This window comes from Corylus avellana, chromosome 4 (assembly GCF_965113065.1).
Source record: "Corylus avellana chromosome 4, dhCorAvel1.hap1.2, whole genome shotgun sequence".
In the NCBI taxonomy this organism is placed as follows: Eukaryota; Viridiplantae; Streptophyta; class Magnoliopsida; order Fagales; family Betulaceae; genus Corylus; species Corylus avellana.
The window spans coordinates 765,745-788,541 of NC_142493.1; the positions used below are offsets into that span (position 1 = coordinate 765,745).

Here is a 22,797-nt window from a genome sequence, read left to right on the forward strand (position 1 = left end):
ATCAGAAGAAAGACGAAGAATTATTGAGGCTTAGCAAGTTAGCCTATTTACCTGATATCTCTAGCTCTTTGAGTGATTTTTTTTTCCTTTCCCTTCCTCTCCGCCTCTTCCCCCTCCTTTGATCCTTAGTTGTTTTTTCTGCTTGTTTATTGTGGGTGATGCTCTTGGGGTTTCACTCAAACTTCTCCCTCCATCTGAGTGCGCCACCGATCTCCTTTGCGTGCTCCGCCGCCCACCGTCCTCTGCTGGGCCTTTCCTCGCGCCCCGACCGTGATGAGTTTCCGACGCCTCTTACATTTTCGGTTTCCAACGAGCGCGAGCGATCGGCTCTTCTTTCCAACTCTGTCATCCTCTTGGTGTGCTTTTTATATTGTTTATTTCCCTGTAATTTTATCTGGTTTTCCTTTTTTGTTCTATTTGTTTTGTTTTGTTTCCCTGTAATCATTTTTATTTTTTATTGTAATAATGCTCGGTCTTCTCTCTCGATCTGCCCACCTAATGCTCTTTGGGTTTGTTGCTTTGGTCCAGACCTTTGGGTTGTAGATGTGAACGTTATCTTGGCTTTTGGAATGAGGAGAATGAGTTTTGCTTTGGAGTTCTCTACCCCCAGTGCCAAGGTTAGTCATAGGTTAATAGATTTTGTTTGAATCTGTAATGTAATACGTCATCTTTGACACTTGTAATCTCGTAATTTCGGCTATGGTTACTTCAGAGCTTTTGTTCTGCGTTATTTAAGCTTTATGCTCGTTTATCAATGAATGAGACGGAACTGATTCATTTCAAAAAAAAAATTGAAACCAAAAGTTTTAAATATTGAACACTCTTTAACACTCCAATTAGATTCTGACACGCGTAAAAATTTATTTTTCCTACTAAACATTATAGCACAGCATCATCTTTAGACTTTAATCAAAGCAATACGTGGCCTCTGATTTAAAGAGAGCCCATAAAAAAAACCGACGAGGCCCCGAATTCGTGTTAGCGTTTCTCAGTTGCGTGCTTTTGGGCCCAAGGCTCTAGAGTATAGGGTTTTAGCTTTCCCCAACATTCTCCAAATCTCCATTCAACGAACTCTCTCACTGGTACGAGTGAGTGAAAGCCTAAAGAACCAAAAATGAAAAAGCCTTTTGAGTCTTTAAGACACACACTGAGAGACTGAGAGAGAGCTGCGAATCGATCGCTACAATCACAAATCAAATTACTTCCCCGCAGGTATGTCTCCATTTCTCTCTAAGCTTTCTTTCTTCAATGCGTTTAAGATCCTCCGTTTCGATTCCTTTTCTCTGCATTTCGTTCCTATTTTCTAGGGTTTCCGATACTACAATCCGGCTTAATTTTCTTAATTTTGTGTATTATATAGAAATAATATCAGACGAGAAGGTTCTCTAGGGTTCTGGAGTGAAGCTTATTTGGTGATTTTTTTTTTTTTTTTTTTGATTTGGGTATTTAATCTAGTGTAGATTACTGGCACATGGCTTGGCTAAGGATTCTTTTATTTCTTTTTTACTCCCATTGCACTTGATGATGTGTATTTGTGTATCGGATGGTGTGTGTGGTTCTGGGTGTAGGGTTAGTTTGAGGATGTGTGTTTTGTTCGTTCCTCTTTTTTGGCATTGGTATATTAAGGCTGACTCACTGGCCCAAACTCAAACGGAACGGGGAAACATGTGCTATGATTCAACAACAATGAGTATACGTTATATATATATATTTTATTTATTTATTTATTTTTTTTGTGTTGTGTTCTTAAGCAGCGTGTGCTTGCTTGCCTTGCTCGAGGATTCATTTGCCATTTTTGAATTTCAAATTGTTTCCTCTTTTTTGGTAATAGGTTCCTTCATGGATTTTGAGGCTTTCTTTCTTTCTTTCTTTCTTTTTTTTTTGTTTTTGGTATGTGTAGTTGAACATATTTCATTTCTCCTTTTGAATTTTATTTCACTTATGCTAATGTAATTTTATGATTACTGATTGCCTATATTCTGTTCCTCTCTCAGAGTATTGATATTTGTGAGTTAGGTGCTCACAGCACCTTGATTTTCTCGCACAGAGATGGCGGCCAATTTAGCAATGACCGGTATACTAGAAAAGGTATGATATTTTTGGGGCTTCTATTTGATTTGTGTGTATGTATGTATGCACGAACGCATGTATGTCTTTTTACAATGACTCATATTTGACCATATTTGACTCTTGTGTAAGGGCAAATATGTGTGTCCCACATATTTTAGCTTTTCATGTTTTTTCACCTGTGAGTTTTTTTGCAGATGACAGGCAAGGATAAAGATTACAGATATATGGCAACATCTGATTTGCTAAACGAGTTAAACAAAGATAGTTTTAAAGCTGATTCTGATCTGGAGATAAAATTGTCAAATATAATCATACAACAGCTTGATGATGCAGCAGGAGATGTTTCGGGATTGGCAGTGAAATGGTATTGACTTGCCTCTGTATCCCCATTTTATATGATCAGGGATGCGGTTGCTTCTTTTGGTTTTCCGAGTGATGTTTGTCTCAGTAAAAGCATGCTTACATGATTGTATCTATTCTTGAACTGTCATATTCAGTGTTTTATAGGTGGTTATAAATGCCGTTCACATTTGTATTTAACGGGAAGGGTGGTGATAGGTCTTTTAACACGCTATAATCTCTTTCTTGGGGGTATGTAAAGAAGGGACAAGTCTTGACTGGATAATGTTCTTGAACTGAGTCTGCCAAAGAGAATTGTGTATCCTGTTCATCAATATTGCTTTGCATGATAAATATTTTTCAGTTTTTGAATTTGATTTCCCTTAGATGTTATAAGTCTTGCTGTTAGTTGCCGCTTGTTGATCATGTGTTCAGTTTAGATGGTAGTAGTCACTTCTGGATATTTAGTATGCATAAGTTTTGATAGCGCTATAATTTTTGATTGCCAAAATTCATCCTCTATAAAGTTCTAGTGGTACACTGGTAAGTTGGTGCAAATGCAGGATGGCACTTTGTTATTTCTTTTCCCAGTGATCTTCTGAAATTATGACTGGTCTGTCTGCTTATATGTTAGTTTATGCAAATGACGCAAAAAGATGAAGGGAAACTATTGCATAAAGAAATGCTATATAATATTGGTACTTTGTTGTGCATTTTTTCAGTTGATGTATATCCTTTTTTTTTTTTTTTTTATGTGGTATTGCAGTCTTGCTCCATTGGTCAAGAAGGTGAGTGAAGCACGTGTTGTGGAGATGGCTAATAAACTCTGTGATAAACTGCTAAACGGGAAGGATCAACATCGGGACATTGCTAGCATAGCTTTGAAGACAATAGTTGCTGAAGTTGCAACACCATCTCTCGCCCAATCAATTCTTGTTGCAGTCACGCCACAATTGATAAAAGGAATTAATGGCCCCGTGAGTTCCTAAATTTAAATGTCACTTCTTTATCATATGGAAGCTTTTGGCATTCAAATGGGAAAGTGTTTTTGGATACCCCTTCACCATGTGAATCGAGTAATTTGAATTTGCAAACAAAATAATGTACGGAAGGTATCTAAGCAAATCTTGTATGCAATTAGAAGCAGATTAGAACTTTTCACTTATTCAGAAATAATAGGAAAATGCATGACAAATCTAAAAACTCAGAGAAAGGAATGCAACTGAAAACACCAAAATAAAGAAGCTCTCTTTAATTGCACTTGGTTTCCTTTTGTTTTGTTAATTATGTGAAATGTAGACAAAGGTTTGTTCACCCCCTCCTCCACTCTCTCTCTCTCTTCATCGTTTCCCATGTTGGAGACTTGTGTGCCCCTTGTAAATTTTGTTTTATATTAGGTCAAAAAGGGAATTCTTTAAACATGATCATGGTTTTTTTTTTTTTTTTTTTTTGATAAATATAACATGTTCATGAGATTAATATAGAATATCCTTTTCTAGTTCCTACCAGCCCTTTTTAGAGAGATTTTGAAGGCAATATGATATCAATTCCTTCCTTTGTTGATTTTGGTTCCAGTTTGCAATGTCGATGAAGGCTTGGCTAATATTATTATTATTATTATTATTATGACGAGGAACCCCTTCAAGGTAAGGCTACTTCAGGTACTCACTCATGTTGGGTAAACCTTAAACCTGTGCAATGCATCCTCTCCACACAAATTGGATAATACTTTGGCTTTGCCGGCAGCTGGCTTCAAGGAATTGCTTGCACCCAAGGGATTCAAATCTTAAACTTGATCGAAATGCCATCAAGACCAAGGCCCCTACCACTTGAGTCAACCCCTTGGGGTTAGGCCTGGCTAGTATTTTGGGTTGTAAGGTATCTCTTTTCCACAAAATATCTCAATGTTCCCTTGGGAGCTTCGATTAAGGTCAAATTTATTTGGGATGACATCGTTGAGAAGATGAGTGTCGTTTGGCTGGTCAGAAAAGGATGTACTTGTCAAAGGATGTGAGAGTTACTCTGATTAAAAGCACTTTATTTAATTATCCTACCTACTTCATGTCTTTCCCCCCTCCTTGTTGGTGTTGGCAATCGCTTAGAAAAGTTGCATCAGAATTTTTTGTGGGTTGGCATAGATGAAGTGTTCATATATCGCTTGGTTAGCTAGACTAAGGTATGTATTTTCTGATCTCAAAAGGAGGGTTGGGGGTTCGAAATTTGCTTGTGTTCAATCGATCTCTTTTAGGGAAGTGATTTTGGTGCTATTCTCGTCATAAGAGAGGCCTTTTGGAGGTTGGTTGTGGACCCTAAATATGGCAGTGCATAGGAGGGTGGTGTGGTGTTCCAATGGGGTCCGTGGGTTGTATGGGGTAAGACTTTAGAAAAATATCAAGAGGGACTGGGGCGAGTTTTCTAGTCATTCGAGACTTGTGGAGGGTGATGGCTCTAAAGTTAAGTTTTGGCATGATGTATGGTGGGCTTGGGGGGGACCAAACCCTCAGGACAACTTTTTTGGACTTGCATGGAATAGTCCATTTTAAGGAAGTTGTAGTGGCAGACCATTTGGAGCTCTCTAGTACCTCTCACAAGTGGAATATTAACTTTCTCAGAGTAGCTCACGATTGGGAGGTAGATCCCTTTACCTCTTTCACGTCGTTATTTTTTGTTAGAGTGAGAGGGTTTGGTGAAAACAAGCTTTGCTGGTTACCCTCTAAGAGAGACTTGTTTGATGTCTGAGCATACTATAATGTTCTTATTCCTCATGATAGTACTTATTTCCCTTAGGTTCGAATCCCGTCATTTCCCTTAGGTTCAAATCCCTTGATTGCAAATAATTCCCTAGGCCACACCCCTGGCGAAAGCTAGATTTAACCGATCCGTGAGGTGGGGGTGTGTTACACGGGTTTGAAGTTTATCCTTCGGGGGTGGGTACACGAAGTGGCCCTATCTTGGGGGGTTTCCTGTCATAGAAAAAATATAGTACTCATTTCCCTTAGAGGGATATTTGGCGGAATAAGGTTTCCTTGAGAGGTGTTCTTTGCTTGGACTGCAGCATTAGGGAAGATCTTCATCATGGACAATCTAAGGAAATAACATGTCATTGTGGTTTAGTGGCTTTGCATGTGCAAGAAAAATGTGGAGGAAGTGGATCATAATTTACTCCATTTTGAGATTGCCAATGCTCTTTGGAATGGTATCTTTAGCAATGCTCTTTTTTCTTTGCATGTGTGAGTCGGATGGGGAGTCAGTTGACCATCTCTTTCTTCATTGTGGGGTTGCGCGGATGTTGTGGAATGCTGTCTTCACTCGTTTTGGTTTGTGTTGGGTGATGCCTGGTAGCGTCAGGGGGTTGTATGCTTCTTGGTGGGCAGGAGGCAATTCTCATAGCACCGTGGTGTGGAAGATGGTTCCTCTTTGCCTTATGTGGTGCATTTGGATTTGAGATGAATGCTAGATATTTCGAGGACTCGTCTAGGAACATTGATGACCTTATTCACTTTTTCTTGTACACCCTTTTCACTTGGACTACTGGTTGGCTAGCGCCCTTAGCATTCAGCTTCCCTGACTTCCTTTTTATGTTTTCTTCTTCTTTTCTCCCTCTTAGTCGCTCCTTTGTATACTCCCTGTGTACTAGGGTTGCGCCCCTCTGCGCTTTGTTTGATACATCTTTATTACTTATAAAAAAAAAAAAGCAATGAAGGGCCTGGGTTATGCTTACTCGGGTGGGAGATTTCTTTGCTTGTTGGGAAGCGATGCAGTTTGGAAGATGATTTTATTCTGCCTTATGTGGCGTCTTTAGAGAGAAAGTAATGATTGGAGCTTCGAGGACTTTAGGGAAACTCATATGCACATAAATGAGGAAAAAAGATTAATTGGAGACCATTATGGCTTCCCATTTTCTGTTTTCTTGTTTGCTTAGCTATAAATATGGCTTTATTGTATTCGTTTTGTTTACCGGATTTTAATATGGCTTCATATTTAACAATTGGCTACCTAAATAAATTTATATTATGGTATGTCAGTGCTACCGGAAGCTTTGGGGAAGTTTGGGGTGGACTTACTAATAAGATGCTTTCAGCAATTGTCCGCTTTGTACCAGCTACCCAATGTTCTATGCTATCATTGTATTATTTTATTTAGTTCTTGCATTGTGGTGTGTTATCCATAAATTAACGGTAGGCTTCCTGCTAATTTTTTACTTCCGTGTTTTAACTCAGGGCCCGAGTACAGAGATTAAGTGTGAATGTCTCGATATCTTATGTGATGTCCTCCATAAATTTGGTAATCTAATGGCAGCCGACCACGAACTACTTTTATGTGCTTTGTTGCCCCAGTTGAATTCCAATCAAGCTAGTGTTCGAAAGAAGACCGTGTCTTGTATTGGTAAGGTTTATTAAATTTGTGTAGTTGATTATGTTTATTTAAGTTTTACTTTGATAAGGTACTCTCTTAATGTTTTTAGCTACTTCCTCAATGTTTTTTAGTTTTTGGTTGCTTTGCCTTGAATCTTTCATTTTGTGGAATATGATAAGAGTACAACATAAACATCTTTAGCCTATCTCACCGATCAGAATTCATCTGGTTTTGATCATTTTGGTCAGAATTCATCTGCTTTCCATATTTAAGGGAAATCAACATTCAGTTGGAGATACTGTGGCTGTTTTGATTTCTGACCTTCAACACGAGAAGTCCTCTCTCCCCTTTAATATGGAAAGCAGGACTGGGATTCCTCTTCTGTTAAATCGGTTGTTGCTGCTTTTTTATTTTGTATACTTTTAAGTTGAATTGTGAACAACATTTTATTTCTATCGTCAGTTCCTCAAAAACCAAAATATTAGGTACACTGTTAAGTGAAACTACGTAATATGATACATGATGTACCTATATATGAAGAAAAAGATTCATAATGTACCTTTATGAAGAAAAGATTCAGGGCACTTAATAAGTGTTTTGTTTGACTATGTTAGAGTAGCCTGAAATGGGCATATGATTAATGTGGTGCCACTTGTATCGCTGCACTTTCTTTGAGTTTGTAATATAAAATTTTGTCCCAAAGGGTACAGTATATTTAACTTGGCACATTCTTTGTCTTCAGCATCTCTTGCTTCAAGCTTGTCAGATGATTTGCTGGCTAAGGCAACAATTGAAGTTGTTAGGAACTTGAGAAATAGGGGCAGAAAATCGGAATTGACCCGCACAAACATTCAAATGATTGGTGCTTTGAGGTGAGCTATATAATATATTTTGTACCTTAAATTTTGGTTTCCTCTTACCACATTTACTTTTGTGGCGACATTACTTGATATTCTTGACTTAGAAAGGCTTAGATGATGTTGTAGACGCAGTTCTTTTCCTTTTTAATATATATTCACATAGATTTTGTTTTTCTACCTAGGCATGATAGGCAGAAACCTTTTATGTCAAGGCAGATAATGAATATATGTTTTACAATTGTCATTTATTTCTGCATTTATATGTGTTTTAATATATTTCTTTTTGAAATAAGATTGAAATGCACACAGCCTAGGCCTGGGGTGTCAAAGTGTTGTCTGCTTTGGACATAGACACGTGGCAGACAAACCTCTGACATGTGCTGGACATGTGCCTTCATGTGTTACAATAATAGAATAATGATTCTATGGCAAGACATACATTGGGAACAAACTTGGACGTGGGTTTTTCTTACATGTTTTTTTCCTTTTAAAGTTGAAGGTTTTCTTAAGAGAGTAGCTGGAAGATAAAAATTATGGTGAATCATCTTCAAAATTGTGTTTGTGTGTGTGTGAGAGAGAGAGAGAGAGAGAGAGAGAGAGAGGCTTGTAGTTTACTTATTTTCATGTCCTGTGTTTATTTAAGAAAGTAATTGGAAGATAAAAATTATGGTGAATCATCTTCAAAATTGTGTTTGTGTGTGTGTGTGTGCGCGCGCGTGTGCATGAGAGAGAGAGAGAGACTTGTAGTTTACTTATTTTCTTAAGAAAGTAATTAAAAGGTAAAAATTATGGTGAATCATTTCAAAATTGTGTTTGTGTGTGGATGGCTGGCAACACTCAGAATGTTGCTGTGTGGAAGATGGTACTTTCGTGCTTTTTGTGGTGTCTTTGAAGGAAAAGAAATGATAGAAGTTTTGAGGACCGCGAGAGGACTTTGGAGGAGATTAAGTCTTTATTTTTCAATACTGTGCATCTTTGAACAACTATTTTTGTTTTCCCTTTGGTGATTAGTTTTCATGAGTTTCTTGTTCTTTTTGCTCCTATTAGTTAGGTGGCTTCTCTTGTATACTCCATGTGTATCGGGGAGTGCCTTACGCTTTTATTAATATCTTGATTAAAAAAATAAATGTGTTTGTGTGTGTGTGAGAAAGAAAGAGAGTTGTAGTTTACTTATTTTCATGTCCTGTGTTGTCATCTCTATTTTAACGTTGGGATTGCTTAAAATTATGAATAAGGATTAGCACTGCCTTCCATTAAAGTTACCGAATCTGAACGGTTTGGCCATATTTATATGACTTTTTTGTTAAGTAGTAATTGCTGTTTATTGCTTTGTCTGTTGATCGATGTTTTTGTCTTGGATTATGGAAGTGTTCACTAAGTGTTTTATCTGTTTTTGGTCTAAAGGATTAAATGTCGTTTGCTAACATATTATATTTCTATGGTGTTCTAGTCGTGCTGTTGGATATCGTTTTGGACCTCATCTTGGTGACACGGTTCCAGTGCTGATAAATTACTGCACAAGCGCATCAGAGAATGATGAGGAGCTTCGTGAGTATAGCTTACAGGTAATGTTTTTGTTGTTTTTGTCATTTTTTTCTAGGGGTGCAAAGGCGGGCGGTTTTGCTAACCGCTATAACCGCCAACCGCTTAACCGCCTAACCGCATTAACCGCCTAGCGGTTAGCGGTTAGCGGTTATTGGGTCTACTAACCGTAACCGCTAACCGCCTTCTTATATAATATATTTTTATAATTATAATTATAAAAATATTTATACATATAACATAATCACTTGATCATTAAATCGCAATTTTTTTTAAAAATAATTAAATCACAATTTGAGTATTAATATATTATCACTATAATTTATATGATTTTATCATATAATCACTTGATCATTAAATTACAATTTTTTTTTAAAAATAATTAAATCACAATTTAAGTATTAATATATTATCACTATAATCTATATGATTATATCACATGAGATTGATCATTAAATCATTTGATTATATAATAACAAATTATACATATATAATATGACATAACTCATAAGTATATCAATTCATACTAATACATCAATTAAATATCTAGAGACTTATTTCCAATGTATGTTATAAACTTATAAGTCTATATATGTTATAAGTCTATATAAGTTTACATATGTATATGAATAATATAAATGTATAATATCAATACTTAATCATATGATTCAATGACAATTCAAATATTTTATTCAAGACTTCAAGTGAATCATATTATTAATGTACAATGATGATATGATTCGTATAATATCAAATTAAGTAATTGACATTGGATTAAACAATGACCAATGTGTTACTTATAAACACAATTTAAGTATTAATGTATTATCATTATAATTTTAGTAATTTATATATTATCACTATAATTGATATGATTATATCACATGAGATTGATCATTAAATCATTTGATTATATAATAACAAATTATACATATATAATATGACATAACTCATAAGTATATCAATTCATACTAATACATCAATTAGATATCTAGAGACTTATTTCCAATGTATGTTATAAACTTATAAGTCTATATATGCTATAAGTCTATATAAGTCTACATATGCATATGAATAATATAAATGTATAATATCAATACTTAATCATATGATTCAATGACAATTCAAATATTTTATTCAAGACTTCAAGTGAATCATATTATTAATGTACAATGATGATATGATTCGTATAATATCAAATTAAGTAATTGATATTGGATTAAACAATGACCAATGTGTTACTTATAAACACAATTTAAGTATTAATGTATTATCATTATAATTTTAGTAATTTATATATTATCACTATAATTGATATGATTATATCACATGATGACTTGATCATTAAATCATATGATTATATAATAATAAATAATGCATATATAATATGACATAACTCATAAGTCATAAGTCTACAAGTTAATCATATGATTCATGTACAATGATAATCACAATTGATTCAATTGAATTAAACAATATATTACTTATAACTACAAGTCTACAATTTAATTAAAGCATTATTAGATACTTTAGGAATTTAGGATTTAGAAGATATTAAAAATACAAGAAAAAAAAATGAGGGTAAAAAAAAGCCCAAAAAGCCTTAAAGAAAGCTCAAAAAGCAAAAAAAAAAAGCCCAATTTTAAAAAAGCGGTTAGCGGGCGGTTATCTATTTCGCTAACCGGCGGTTAACCGCTAACCGCTAACCGTTAGGCGGTTAGCGGTTGCGGTTAGTGAAATCTACTAACCGCTAAGGCGGTTACGGTTAGCGGTTATTGCCACCAACCGCTAACCGTAACCGCCTTTGCACCCCTATTTTTTTCTGAGTTTCTTCCTTTTGTTGTTTAGATGGCTGTGATACTTCTAGCATATTACTTGTGCTTATGTTATTTCTTCCTACTCTTCTTTTCCCTTTATATGTGTTATATTTTGACTGCAGGCACTAGAAAGCTTTCTGCTCAGGTGCCCTAGGGATATTTCTTCATATTGTGATAAAATTCTTCATCTTTCTCTGGAATATCTAAGTTATGACCCAAACTTCACTGATAACATGGAGGAGGACACTGATGATGAGAGTCATGAGGAGGAGGAAGATGAGTATGTTTTACTTAGATTTATGTATGAGTCAATATTTCACATTTGTGGATGGACTTGTTAATTACGTCATGTCACTTGGTTTATTTTGTAGCGAGAGTGCAAATGAATACACAGATGATGAGGATGTAAGTTGGAAAGTCCGAAGAGCAGCTGCTAAATGCTTAGCAGCATTAATTGTGTCTCGCCCTGAACTGCTCTCAAAGCTATATGAGGAGGTATATTCAAAATTCTGAATTTGGTCAAAAACAAAAAGGGAATCTTTCATGATATTGATCTTAGGTTTCCTATATGGTCTTACTTATATATAAAAAAGTTTTCCTATATGGTTTGAGCCTAATTGGTAGCAAGCTCCATTAGACATTTGATTCTTTTTTTTTGCAGGCTTGTCCAAAATTGATCGATAGATTCAAAGAGAGAGAAGAAAATGTGAAGGTAAACCTTCAATGAATTATTATTATTATTTGGATAATTTATTACTTCTGATGTTGTCGGTTATCTAATATTGTTGTGCTGCAGATGGATGTCTTCAATACATTCATTGAGCTACTGCGGCAAACTGGAAATGTTACGAAAGGGCAGAATGACATTAATGATTTGAGGCAAGTCAATTTTTATGTTCTTCTGGTGCCAAAGAGTCGCATGATTTTTTTTTTTTTTTTGACAAGTTATACTGTGTGTATGGATGGGTGCCGGTTGGAATTCTTATAAAGTAATCACAAACATTTTACTAATTCCACGTGATAGCATGTTTCTCTGTGTTATGTTTTTCTTTATTCTTGAATTGAGCATTTTGAAATTGGAGTATCACAACTCAAGGCCCTTCTAACCCCCACACCAAAGCCGCCTCCCCCCCCCCCCCCCCCCCCCGGGGGAAAAAAGTCAGATAAATTAAACAGTGACAAATAGAATAAAAGTGAATAACTCCTTCACAACAAACACAGATGGTTTAGTACATTGATTCAGAATCACATAAGAATCCAACAGATGCCTTTGGTGTTGACGTCTCAATGGTTTTGTTAAGAGCTTGATAGCTAAATGGGTGTAGGACATCTGAAGATTGAATCTAAATTTTTGTCCAAGGAATTTTACCTTCTGACCAACATAGACAGACATGATTTTGTGGAGATGTTTAATCTTAATCATTGGACTCCTAAGGTAGTTTTGGGCCAGTTGAGAATTAAGGTGTATAGGAGCCATACATTACCTGTTTGAATAATGTGCTTCATCATTGGATAAAATGGGTGATTTTTTCTCTCCCATACTGGTCTGTAAGGTGGAGAAAACCCATTAAAGTAGGTGGTTCACTAACACTTTTTTGTCCATAGTTGAAAGATCATGACTCTTAGTTCTTCCTCACCCATCCTTTGTTTCTTGGTAACTCTCCGCCATCCAGGGGATGTTATTATAGTTGGCAGCATGTCCCAGTGTTTCTGATGAGTAGTCACTAGGTTTTTTTTTTGGATGGAGAGGAAATAATTAAATATTCTGCATTTTTATGTTTAAGGTCCAGTCCTTTCAATGGGTTTGTTTTTCCAAGTTCTGGGTTTTTTTATTCATCAACACTTCCTGATTGTTGCTGGTGGTGCTTGGTTTCCTTGCTAGCATTAATGTTATTGATGAAGAAGCTAATGCTAAAATTTTGGCATTTTGTGCAGTCCAAGATGGTTATTGAAGCAGGAAGTGCCAAAGATAGTTAAATCTATCAATAGGCAGCTACGTGAGAAATCCATCAAGACAAAGGTAGGAATCACTGATCGTTGTGGATCATAGGTAATGTTCCTATTATGCCTAATAATGTTTCATTTGTTTGCAGGTTGGTGCATTTTCTGTTTTAAAGGAACTTGTGGTTGTCTTGCCAGACTGCCTTGCAGACCACATTGGATCACTCATTCCAGGAATTGAAAAAGCATTAAGTGTGAGTAAATTGTCTGCTGCTGAGAGTTTGTATTGAAACTTGTCTACTTTTTTCCTTTATGCGGAATTATCCCTCTTTTCCCTAATTTCTTCTCTATTCTTCTCCAGGACAAATCCTCTACCTCAAATTTGAAGATTGAAGCTCTTATATTTACTAGATTGGTTTTAGCTTCTCATTCTCCTCCTGTTTTCCACCCTCACATTAAGGTATTAGCAGTAAATATGAATTTTATTTATTTAATTATTTTCATAAGTAATTTAATTTCATTAAAAAGTGCAAGGGCGCAACTTATGTATATTGGAAGTATAAAAAATAAATACTTAAACAGAAAAAGGAAAAATAACCATAAAGTCATGAAAGCAAGAAATATGAAAGTAATCATAGACAGTCATCCAGTGGTAAAGGGTATTAAAGAAAAATCCTTTAATTCCACCATGGCCCTCTTGCGGTTTTCAAAACTTCAATAATTTCTCTCTCCAGATACACCACATTAATTTTAGTTACTGAATTCTGTGAAAAAATCGTATATTTCCTGTAGTAGCTTCCATCTTACATCAAAAGATGCATTATGAGTTTCCAGGGGGGCTAAGATGCTGAAGTTGAATGAAGTTGATATTTTCTGTACTATTTAAAGGGGGGCTAAGATGCATTCAAACTTGGTAGGTCAATGCTGCCTTAGTGAAGAGGTTTAGTTTCACCTCTGCTAGGAATCCTCGTGTGTGCGCGTTGCTTCAAAGTGGCCCCTGTTCAAGTTCTGTGCACATTGTCGAAATGTAAACAGTATTCAGAAACAAAGTCCAAACTTTACTACCCATTGTCCTGATGCATTCTTTGTGGACATTTTCTTTTTCTGACAGTCTTATTACCGAATTTGCAAGCCAAAGTCCAAACCATATATCTTGGTTCCCCAAAATTATGTTCATGTTTTCAAAAAGAGGCTGATCTCAGTCCATGTTCTTGTAATAGGTCCGACATCCTCATCTTAATTCTATGTATCCTACCCTCTATGTAGGATGGATCAATGCATTTAGAATCTAGTGCTTTATGGAAAGTGAAAAAAATATCCTACGTATCCGTCCATTTTGTTCTTTTGTTTTGGTTGTCCTCCTTTAGTTTGAGCCACTTGTTATCTTGTCTACTATATGTAGAGCTATTTACTTTTAAGCGGACTCCTTTCATAGTAGAGATTTTGCAAGCCAAAGTTAAAACACTTCTTTCCTAATAAAAAGTTGTAAAATCCCCAAATTGGGGAAAAAAAAGTGGCCCATCTAAGTCCATGTTCTTGGAATAGGTCAGACATCTTCACCTTCATTCTGGTATCCTCATGCATAGGAGAGCTTCACATTTGATGAACTTTTGGTATTTAAATGCCTCTAGAATTTAGTGCCTTAAAGAAAGTAAGAGAATTATGCTACATCACAAAGTCCTCAGTTTGTGACGCTTGATTGCCTTTTCTTCTGTGTGTATTCCTTATTACTTCATAGTGTTATTGGTGTTTTGTTAAAATATATTGTTATGCTGTCCTCTTAACAGCATGTCTCTGGAGTAATCTGCTGTTACATGTTTCATGCAATTTGTACAACTTTGATCTGTACATCATCTTGATGAAGTAGACAACAGCGAAAGTGTTATTATTGGTTCAGTTACATTTTAAGCCAAGTTATTTGCAGGCTCTTTCTGGTCCTGTTTTATCTGCCGTTGGTGAGCGTTATTACAAAGTTACGGCTGAGGCATTAAGAGTATGTGGGGAACTTGTCCGTGTTGTGCGCCCAAATATAGAGGTGATTTTGCTGTTCTCTTTTGGAGTTTGAGATCTTCTTTGGCCTATTCTAATCTTTTAAATGGTCTTGTGATGTAGGGTTTGGGCTTTGATTTTAAAGCTTATGTTCATCCAATATACAATGCCATTATGTCACGATTGACAAACCAAGATCAAGATCAGGTCAGTAGAATTTCTCATAGTGTTCTCCTTGAATGCTTTTGTTGTGTCTCATGTTTCTTCTTTTCCAGGAGGTTAAGGAGTGTGCTATCTCTTGCATTGGACTTGTTGTGGCAACATTTGGTGATAACCTCAGCACAGAATTGCCTGCTTGCCTTCCTGTACTTGTTGATAGAATGGGAAATGAGATAACCCGACTTACAGCTGTGAAGGTTGGTCTGTTGCATGTGCTGGAAATGTTTTTTAGCTGGGTTTTGTGCTAATGTTGCTTGTCTATGTGGATACCACTTGCTTGAGCCTTATTTTCTAAATATGTGTAATATTTCTTCTGAAATAAGACTCAGTCTGAGCATCTCTAGGCTGCTCTAAAAAATATATATATAATTAAGTCTTTTCTTTGTTCCAATTTAGCTCTGAACCTGTAGTTGGATGTACTTCCTCCTCGACACTTCTAATTGTCCACAACACATACTGAGTTTATATTTGTTGCATCCATAGATGCACCATTGAAATGCTAGAAATGTGAGTTGGGGTGTAAGCAGAAATGCTGAATTGGTTGCCATTTTTAAATACCATTATAACTAGAGTCTCAGTTGGAGAAAGGGCGAGGATTTAATGTCCTGTGTTCTGACACCTGCTTTTGTGTGTGCATGGTTGTGGGAGGGTTGGGTGTTTGTGCATGCCACTGGATTATGGTTATCTAAAGACCTTTAGTGTTTTGTATATAGGCATTTGCTGTCATTGCTGCTTCTCCCCTTCAGATTGATTTATCATGCGTTTTGGAGCATGTAATTGCAGAACTGACCGCATTCCTACGGAAGGTATGGAGATCCTTCTGGTTGTGATTGTCATAATGTTATTTTTTAAATCATGCTCAAGTTCTTGTGATCATTATTTGAGAATCACTCAATACTGCCAAATTTATTTCTGAACTTTGTTTGCTTATTTTGGAAAATAGGCTAATCGGGCTTTAAGGCAGGCTACATTGGGAACCCTAAATTCCCTGATAGTTGCTTATGGTGATAGTATTGGTCCATCTGCTTATGAAGTTATCATTGTGGAACTTTCAGCTTTGATAAGGTTTTCTCTTAATACTTCACTTCATATTTTCCCCCTTCATTTTAAAGTTGGTAAGGTTAGTGGCTTGTAGATTACTTTCTGATAATAGTTATCTTTCATAACCTATTTGCCAGTGATTCAGACTTGCATATGACGGCTCTTGCCCTCGAACTCTGTTGCACCCTGATGGCTGACAGGAGGTCAAGCCCAAATATAGGTTTGGCAGTTAGAAACAAAGTTCTTCCACAAGCACTAACATTAATCAAAAGCTCGTTGCTGCAGGGGCAAGCCCTTTCGGTACATCTGCGTTCTACCTGAATTGCATTTTGATCTATAATATGTGCTTGTTTAAACCCTTGCTTGTTGCAATTGCAGGCTTTGCAAAACTTTTTCGCTGCATTAGTTTATTCAGCAAACACAAGTTTTGATGCCTTACTGGACTCTCTTCTTTCAAGTGCTAAACCATCTCCACAGTCGGGTGGTGTTGCAAAACAGGCTTTATTTTCAATAGCTCAATGTGTGGCTGTTCTCTGCCTTGCTGCTGGTGATCAGAAATGCTCATCAACTGTTGAAATGCTTACTGAAATCCTCAAAGATGACAGTAGTACCAATTCAGTAAGTTTTCTGCTCTAGCCATTACCAGGTTCACATTCATGTGCATAAAATTCCTTCATTGTTCGAAACTAGATTTTTAGTATTTGGTGATCATTTCTTTTTTTTTTGATAAGTAAAATTTGGTGATCATTTCTATTAGACTCTTGTGATTTTTAAGATTTTGAGTTTGTGAGTTATGCTTCTGTTGTGGTTTTTCAAATTAATGTAGGTTGCGCGATGTATGACTAGATAGAAATGGAAAATACATCGACTTAATGATGATGAGAAGTTAATGAAAAGATCAAAATATAATAAGACAGTAAAACATTATGTGGTTGGTTGGTTAGCTGGATTAGTCTGTACATAGATGAATATGCAAATTTATTTATTTACACACACGCGTACGTCAAAACTAAATGGCATGCTGGTTTTTATATTTCATTTTGATTACTGGATTTTTCTTCTTTTATGCCTGATTCTATCAGATGTGATCACATTTTCAAGATTTCCTTTTTAAAAATGTAAGGGTTTCAGGATGCCCCTCTAAACACTGAAAGATGGCATATGTTTGGTGCTTGAAGGAAATTTTAATTCTCTATCTCGCGCACACACCAGCGCACACATTTTCTGGTTTTACATTGTGAGACCAATATTACTATCTTTTTTTATTCTGCCACTTACAATTGCTTTCATTATTACTTTTTAGGCCAAGCAGCACCTTTCCTTGCTATGCCTTGGTGAAATTGGGAGAAGAAAAGATCTAAGCTCCCATGCACATATAGAGAATATTGTTATTGAGTCCTTTCAATCTCCCTTTGAAGAGATAAAGTCTGCTGCTTCCTATGCTCTTGGAAATATTGCTGTTGGTAATCTATCCAAGTATTTGCCGTTTATCTTGGACCAAATTGATAATCAGCAGAAGAAACAATATCTTTTGCTTCATTCCTTGAAGGAGGTGTGTGCTCATGAACTGTTAGTCTATCTTAGAGCTAGACATTTTCCTATATAATGTTTTCATTTCTCTGAATGGCATCTTGTAGGTCATTGTAAGACAGTCTGTTGATAAAGCAGAATTTCAGGATTCTAGTGTTGAGAAGATTCTTAAGTTACTTTTTAACCACTGCGAAAGTGAGGAAGAGGGTGTTCGCAATGTTGTAGCTGAGTGTCTGGGGAAAATTGCCCTAATTGAACCTGCAAAACTTGTTCCTGCACTTAAGGTATTTTGACCAATTTACCTTGTCCACTTCTACTCAAGCTTATGATGGATATTCTACATTTACAGTTGACGGGGTGTGTCTTTGTTTTCTATTCTTAATTTCCTCTAGGTACGGACAACCAGTCCAGCTGCATTCACTAGAGCTACGGTTGTCATTGCTGTAAAATATTCTATTGTTGAGAGGCCTGAGAAGATAGACGAGATTATATACCCTGAGATATCATCATTCTTGATGCTTATTAAGGATCATGACCGGGTGAGTCTCATACCTCAAGATCTCACCATTCCTCTTTAAACTATCTTGTATCTTTATTTGTTGTCTGTATGTGTTTGTGGATAGATGGGTAGTATTGAGTTGGTGTGGGCTTTCAGACATTATTGGTTTACTGATTTGCCATGGATATGCAGCATGTTAGGCGTGCAGCTGTGTTGGCTTTAAGTACATTTGCTCACAATAAGCCAAATCTTATTAAGGGGCTTCTTCCAGAATTATTGCCGCTTCTTTATGATCAGACAATTGTTAAGGTAACATAAGATTTTGACATTATTCATGATGAATGAATGCTTTGTTTCTTCTGAAATTTTTTGTAAATGTCTATGCATATGATACCATTTATATCATATCAGAAGAATTAATTTGTTGTTTCTGGCCTCTATGACTTGTTTTGTTACTTGTATTTGTGATTAGCATGTAAAACTTGTATGATGCAGTTATCATTTATATCGCACACAATTCATACCATTCCACTGCTTTAACGATACTGCTGTTTCTGTTTGCCCAACTGCTGTACTCCCTTTTTGTTGTTATTTAGCTTCTTGGTGTGAGTTATTTCTGAACTGTTTATCTGAATATTCACTAGTTCTTGGAGGAGTCCATTTTAAGCATGTTATATACATACACTTAAACGAGACTGTTGGCATCATTCTTGATACAGCCTGTTAATGGATTGGACTGTATGTTTTTGGAGTGTGGTTTTATTGCAGATCGTTGGATAATTTTCTCTTCATGTTCTGCTTGTTTTCTTGTCAGCTGTTTTTTAATGTCCCAGTTGCTCAGGTGGATTAGGATTATATCATAACTTATGCAATCCCCACAGTAGCCGTTATGTTTTACTTCTAGCACTTAATTATGTGTACGTGAGATAGCTTATGCATGATTATTCAGCTGTTCTGTGTACACCTTTGCTCTTTCTTACCCGTGTAGCTGGACATTCATGCCTTTGTTACTTCTAGAGTAACCAGTATTAGATCTAATTGGTCCAATGTTCTGTTTTCTAATTCCTGTTGCAGCAAGAATTGATAAGGACAGTTGATCTTGGTCCTTTCAAGCATATTGTGGATGATGGACTTGAGTTGAGAAAGGCTGCTTTTGAATGTGTGGACACATTGCTGGATAGTTGTCTTGATCAAGTGAATCCTTCATCTTTTATCGTTCCTTACCTCAAATCTGGTCTGGATGGTGAGTTGTAATTTGAGTAATTTTGCTGCCTTCCATTTTTCATTCTTATTTAATTTACCTTTCTTATTGATTTGGATTTTTGTGGTGGTCAGTGATGTTTAATTTCAATTTATAGTAAGATAAAACTGCGATTTACTTTATCCATTTGTATCAGAATTCAGCTCCTTTTCACAGGGCATATCTTCAAATGAGTTAATATTTATATGTGATTGGAGGTTGTGCTCCAAATGATTATTAATTTACCTCTTTTGAGAATACTTCTGTCTTTGATTGGTTTCTAAGTACGTACTGTAAGATGAATCATTTTATATGTAGTTATTCAGTCCCATAATTGAGGATTTGTGTTCATGACTGAATAGGAGGAATTAATTTTGTTGTTTTCATGCTTATGTGAAGATTGAATGGGGTTTGTGTTTTTTATTGCTTTTCACAACAAATTTTGGTCCGTCTCTTCCAGATCATTATGATGTGAAAATGCCTTGCCACCTTATCCTCTCAAAACTTGCAGATAAGTGCCCATCTGCTGTACTGGCAGGTCAGTGATTTCATTGATTTAGCTCTACTAAGATTCAGATGAGCACCAAATATTTTTATCTGATGTTAGTTTTGCATCCTTCAGTGTTGGACTCGTTGGTGGATCCTCTGCAGAAGACTATAAATTTTAAGCCAAAGCAAGATGCTGTCAAGCAAGAAGTGGATCGTAATGAAGACATGATCCGCAGTGCTCTTCGCGCAATTGCATCCTTGAATCGCATAAGGTTTAGTGCTTATCTGGATGTTTTGATTTCCTGATTGTTATTTGGTTTTTTTGTGTGTTTCTGATTTGATTTCCTGATTAAAGTTTTTCTTTTTTCTTGTGGTGGGGGTTCGCAGAGGGCGCATGGTCTTAATTATTGTTAAAACCCATTGCTTTGTTGACCAAAATTCTGAGTCTATAGAGGGAAGGGTCGTTTAATTGAGATTTTTGCTTAAACTGATCCTTTTCGGTGATTGCATATTTGCTTAGGATTGTCGCACTGGTTGGATTAAGATTTCTACTGTGTGGAAAACTGCCGGACAAAATTTTCTAGAAATAAAGCTACTATGATGCGGGTCTAGGGTTTCTTTGGGGAACTAGAGGCTTGGGCCCTAGTTGGGTTTTAGGGTTTCTTTGGGTCTGAAGATTCTCTTTTGGGGGTTCTTATCAAAAAGGATTCTTAGTTCGGGGACTTTGGTGGGCTAGCTTTGGCTATACTTAGGGGCGCTTTACTTAGGGGCGCCTTATGCTTTTTTTTATAAAATATTTTTTACTTATAAAAAAAAATTAGCAAAACTTAAATCAATCTTACCGGATTTATCTAATTTTTGTCTTTTGTTCCTGCATTCAAGGGGTTTAATATAGGGGTTGTCCTTCATGCTTAGTAGGGTATTCAATCCCTTGAAGACCTTTCTTTTCCCCATCCCTTAAAGATGTATTTTGCTCCCTTAGAGAAAATTATGACAATGCAGATTCGACTTACCTGATCTGTCCATTGGTTTTCTCGTGCCACTTTATCCAAGAAACTTGACATACCAACTTCTTGTCATGCTTAGTAGAGATACAATCCTCCTGAAGACCTTTTTGTTGTGTGTTTTTTTTTTTTTTTTTTGGGGTACTCTGATTTTAGACTTTGTTGTGAGCATGTGTTTCTGCATAACAATGTGTTATGGAACTCAAGAGTATGAACATCCATACATCATTTTTTTTTTGTGTTTTTACCTTACTAGGGCCATGTTTACTTAAATCAGAAGATGGGAGATTTTCGTTTTGGTCCTTCAAAGGCTCTTTGAGCTATATAATTGTAGGTAGCCTCATTTTTACCTTAATCCCTTCATTCCCTGGATGGTATAGGATTGTCTCCCAGGTTTCTTATATGACAATACTAAACTTTTTCCAGCTAAGTTAGTTGACAGCAACCGAAGGCTAGATATTACCCAATCTATTATCTGGATCCAAAGCCAAGCATGCAAGTATATCATACTAAATAATGAAATTAAACATCCTTCTTTAGGCCTAACCTGCATTCTTTAAGAGTACTAATGCAATTTAAAAACTTAGGATACTAAAGGTAAAAGTACTTTTTATAAAAATTTAGCTTCTAGAACTCCATGATTCCCCTATGTTGGTGTTGATTCATGGACAGGTATAGAATTTTCATCATGTCCTTCAACTTGTTGAGTAAATTCACTTTTCGACTTGGGAATCAGACTTTGAATCACATAATAGTTGCTTTAAGCAGGAGTAAGTTGAGGACCTAGATTCTCCATTGGTGAAGTAGCTTGTCTCATCATAAAACGTGTGGTTAAATAGTTAAAGTGACTATTTTATTGCTTTGAAGCAAGAATAAGTTGAGAACTGAGGCTCCACTTTAAAACTATATAGTCTTGTCATCGTACCTCAAAGTGATTACTCAACTTCGGTTGAGCTGACTCTCTCTCTCTCTCTCTCTCTCTCTCTCTCTCTGCGTGTGTGTGTGTGATATCAGTGAATCTTCTAATGCTTTACTACATCCTGTTGTTCTGCAGTGGAGGAGATTGCAGCCTTAAATTCAAGAACCTTATGACTGAAATATTGAGATCTCCTGCACTATGTGAAAAGTACTATTCCATCAGGAATGAGTGATAGACATGTCAAACCATCGCTAGAATAGTGTTTTATTGGAGTTCTCCCGCAAGGAATGAGGAATAGAACATCGCCCTTTTGCTGCATGGAGTGGAGGATGCTTTTTTTTGGGCAGAAGAAAGAAGTAGTTGTAACCCCACTGATTCATGTGTAAGAATGGGGCTTTGAGGGACCAAGAAAAGAACCAGATCACCATGTTCTTCTCATGCGAAGACTGGTTTATAGTTTTCCCTGTATAGAGTATGCATCTTTCATTTGATTATATATGATCTCATGACCATTACTCTTCCCCCATTCCAGACACCTCTGCCTGGTTTGGGTTGAAGAAATGCAGATTTTTTTGTCATTTGAGGCGGAGAACAAGTTGAGTACACAATTACTTGTATTTATGACCAGATATGGAAATGCAATCCGATAGATATTTGTCATTAGAACTTGGTCGTGTCAGCTTACATATGATTATCTTCCCTTGTAGCTGTAGTGAACTTCCTTGTTCCCCTTGACTCTTTCTCTCGGTAATGCCTTGATCTTAAAATTTTATTGTGAAATAAAATAGAGATACAACAGACGCCTTAAAACCATTGGTATGCGTTGATCGTTCCATTTTTTGTTGTGCTTTTTTGGTTAATCAAAAGATGACAAACATCATGTTTGACCTCTTAAGTCGGGTTGGCAAACAACGCAGTTTCTGAAATCCAACCCCGTTTTGA

The 22,797-nt window shown here is 36.2% G+C and overlaps 1 protein-coding gene across 1 annotated transcript; it reads left to right on the top strand.

The window, feature by feature from the left end:
* The first annotated feature begins 982 nt into the window (after positions 1 to 982).
* LOC132177136 (cullin-associated and neddylation dissociated) lies at positions 983 to 22,521 on the top strand. Its single transcript, XM_059589361.2, has 29 exons — positions 983 to 1,212; positions 1,995 to 2,088; positions 2,265 to 2,434; positions 3,176 to 3,386; positions 6,630 to 6,795; positions 7,508 to 7,637; positions 9,076 to 9,190; positions 11,107 to 11,264; positions 11,356 to 11,479; positions 11,646 to 11,696; positions 11,781 to 11,863; positions 12,920 to 13,004; positions 13,078 to 13,179; positions 13,287 to 13,385; positions 14,850 to 14,960; positions 15,038 to 15,121; positions 15,190 to 15,330; positions 15,847 to 15,939; positions 16,077 to 16,198; positions 16,312 to 16,474; positions 16,553 to 16,792; positions 17,478 to 17,726; positions 17,812 to 17,988; positions 18,097 to 18,243; positions 18,396 to 18,512; positions 19,278 to 19,446; positions 19,904 to 19,981; positions 20,066 to 20,204; positions 21,991 to 22,521. Exons 2-29 carry the CDS (start codon positions 2,050 to 2,052, stop codon positions 22,085 to 22,087), a joined length of 3,660 nt encoding a protein of 1,219 aa, XP_059445344.2. The 5' UTR covers positions 983 to 1,212; positions 1,995 to 2,049; the 3' UTR covers positions 22,088 to 22,521.
* Positions 22,522 to 22,797: the final 276 nt, after the last annotated feature.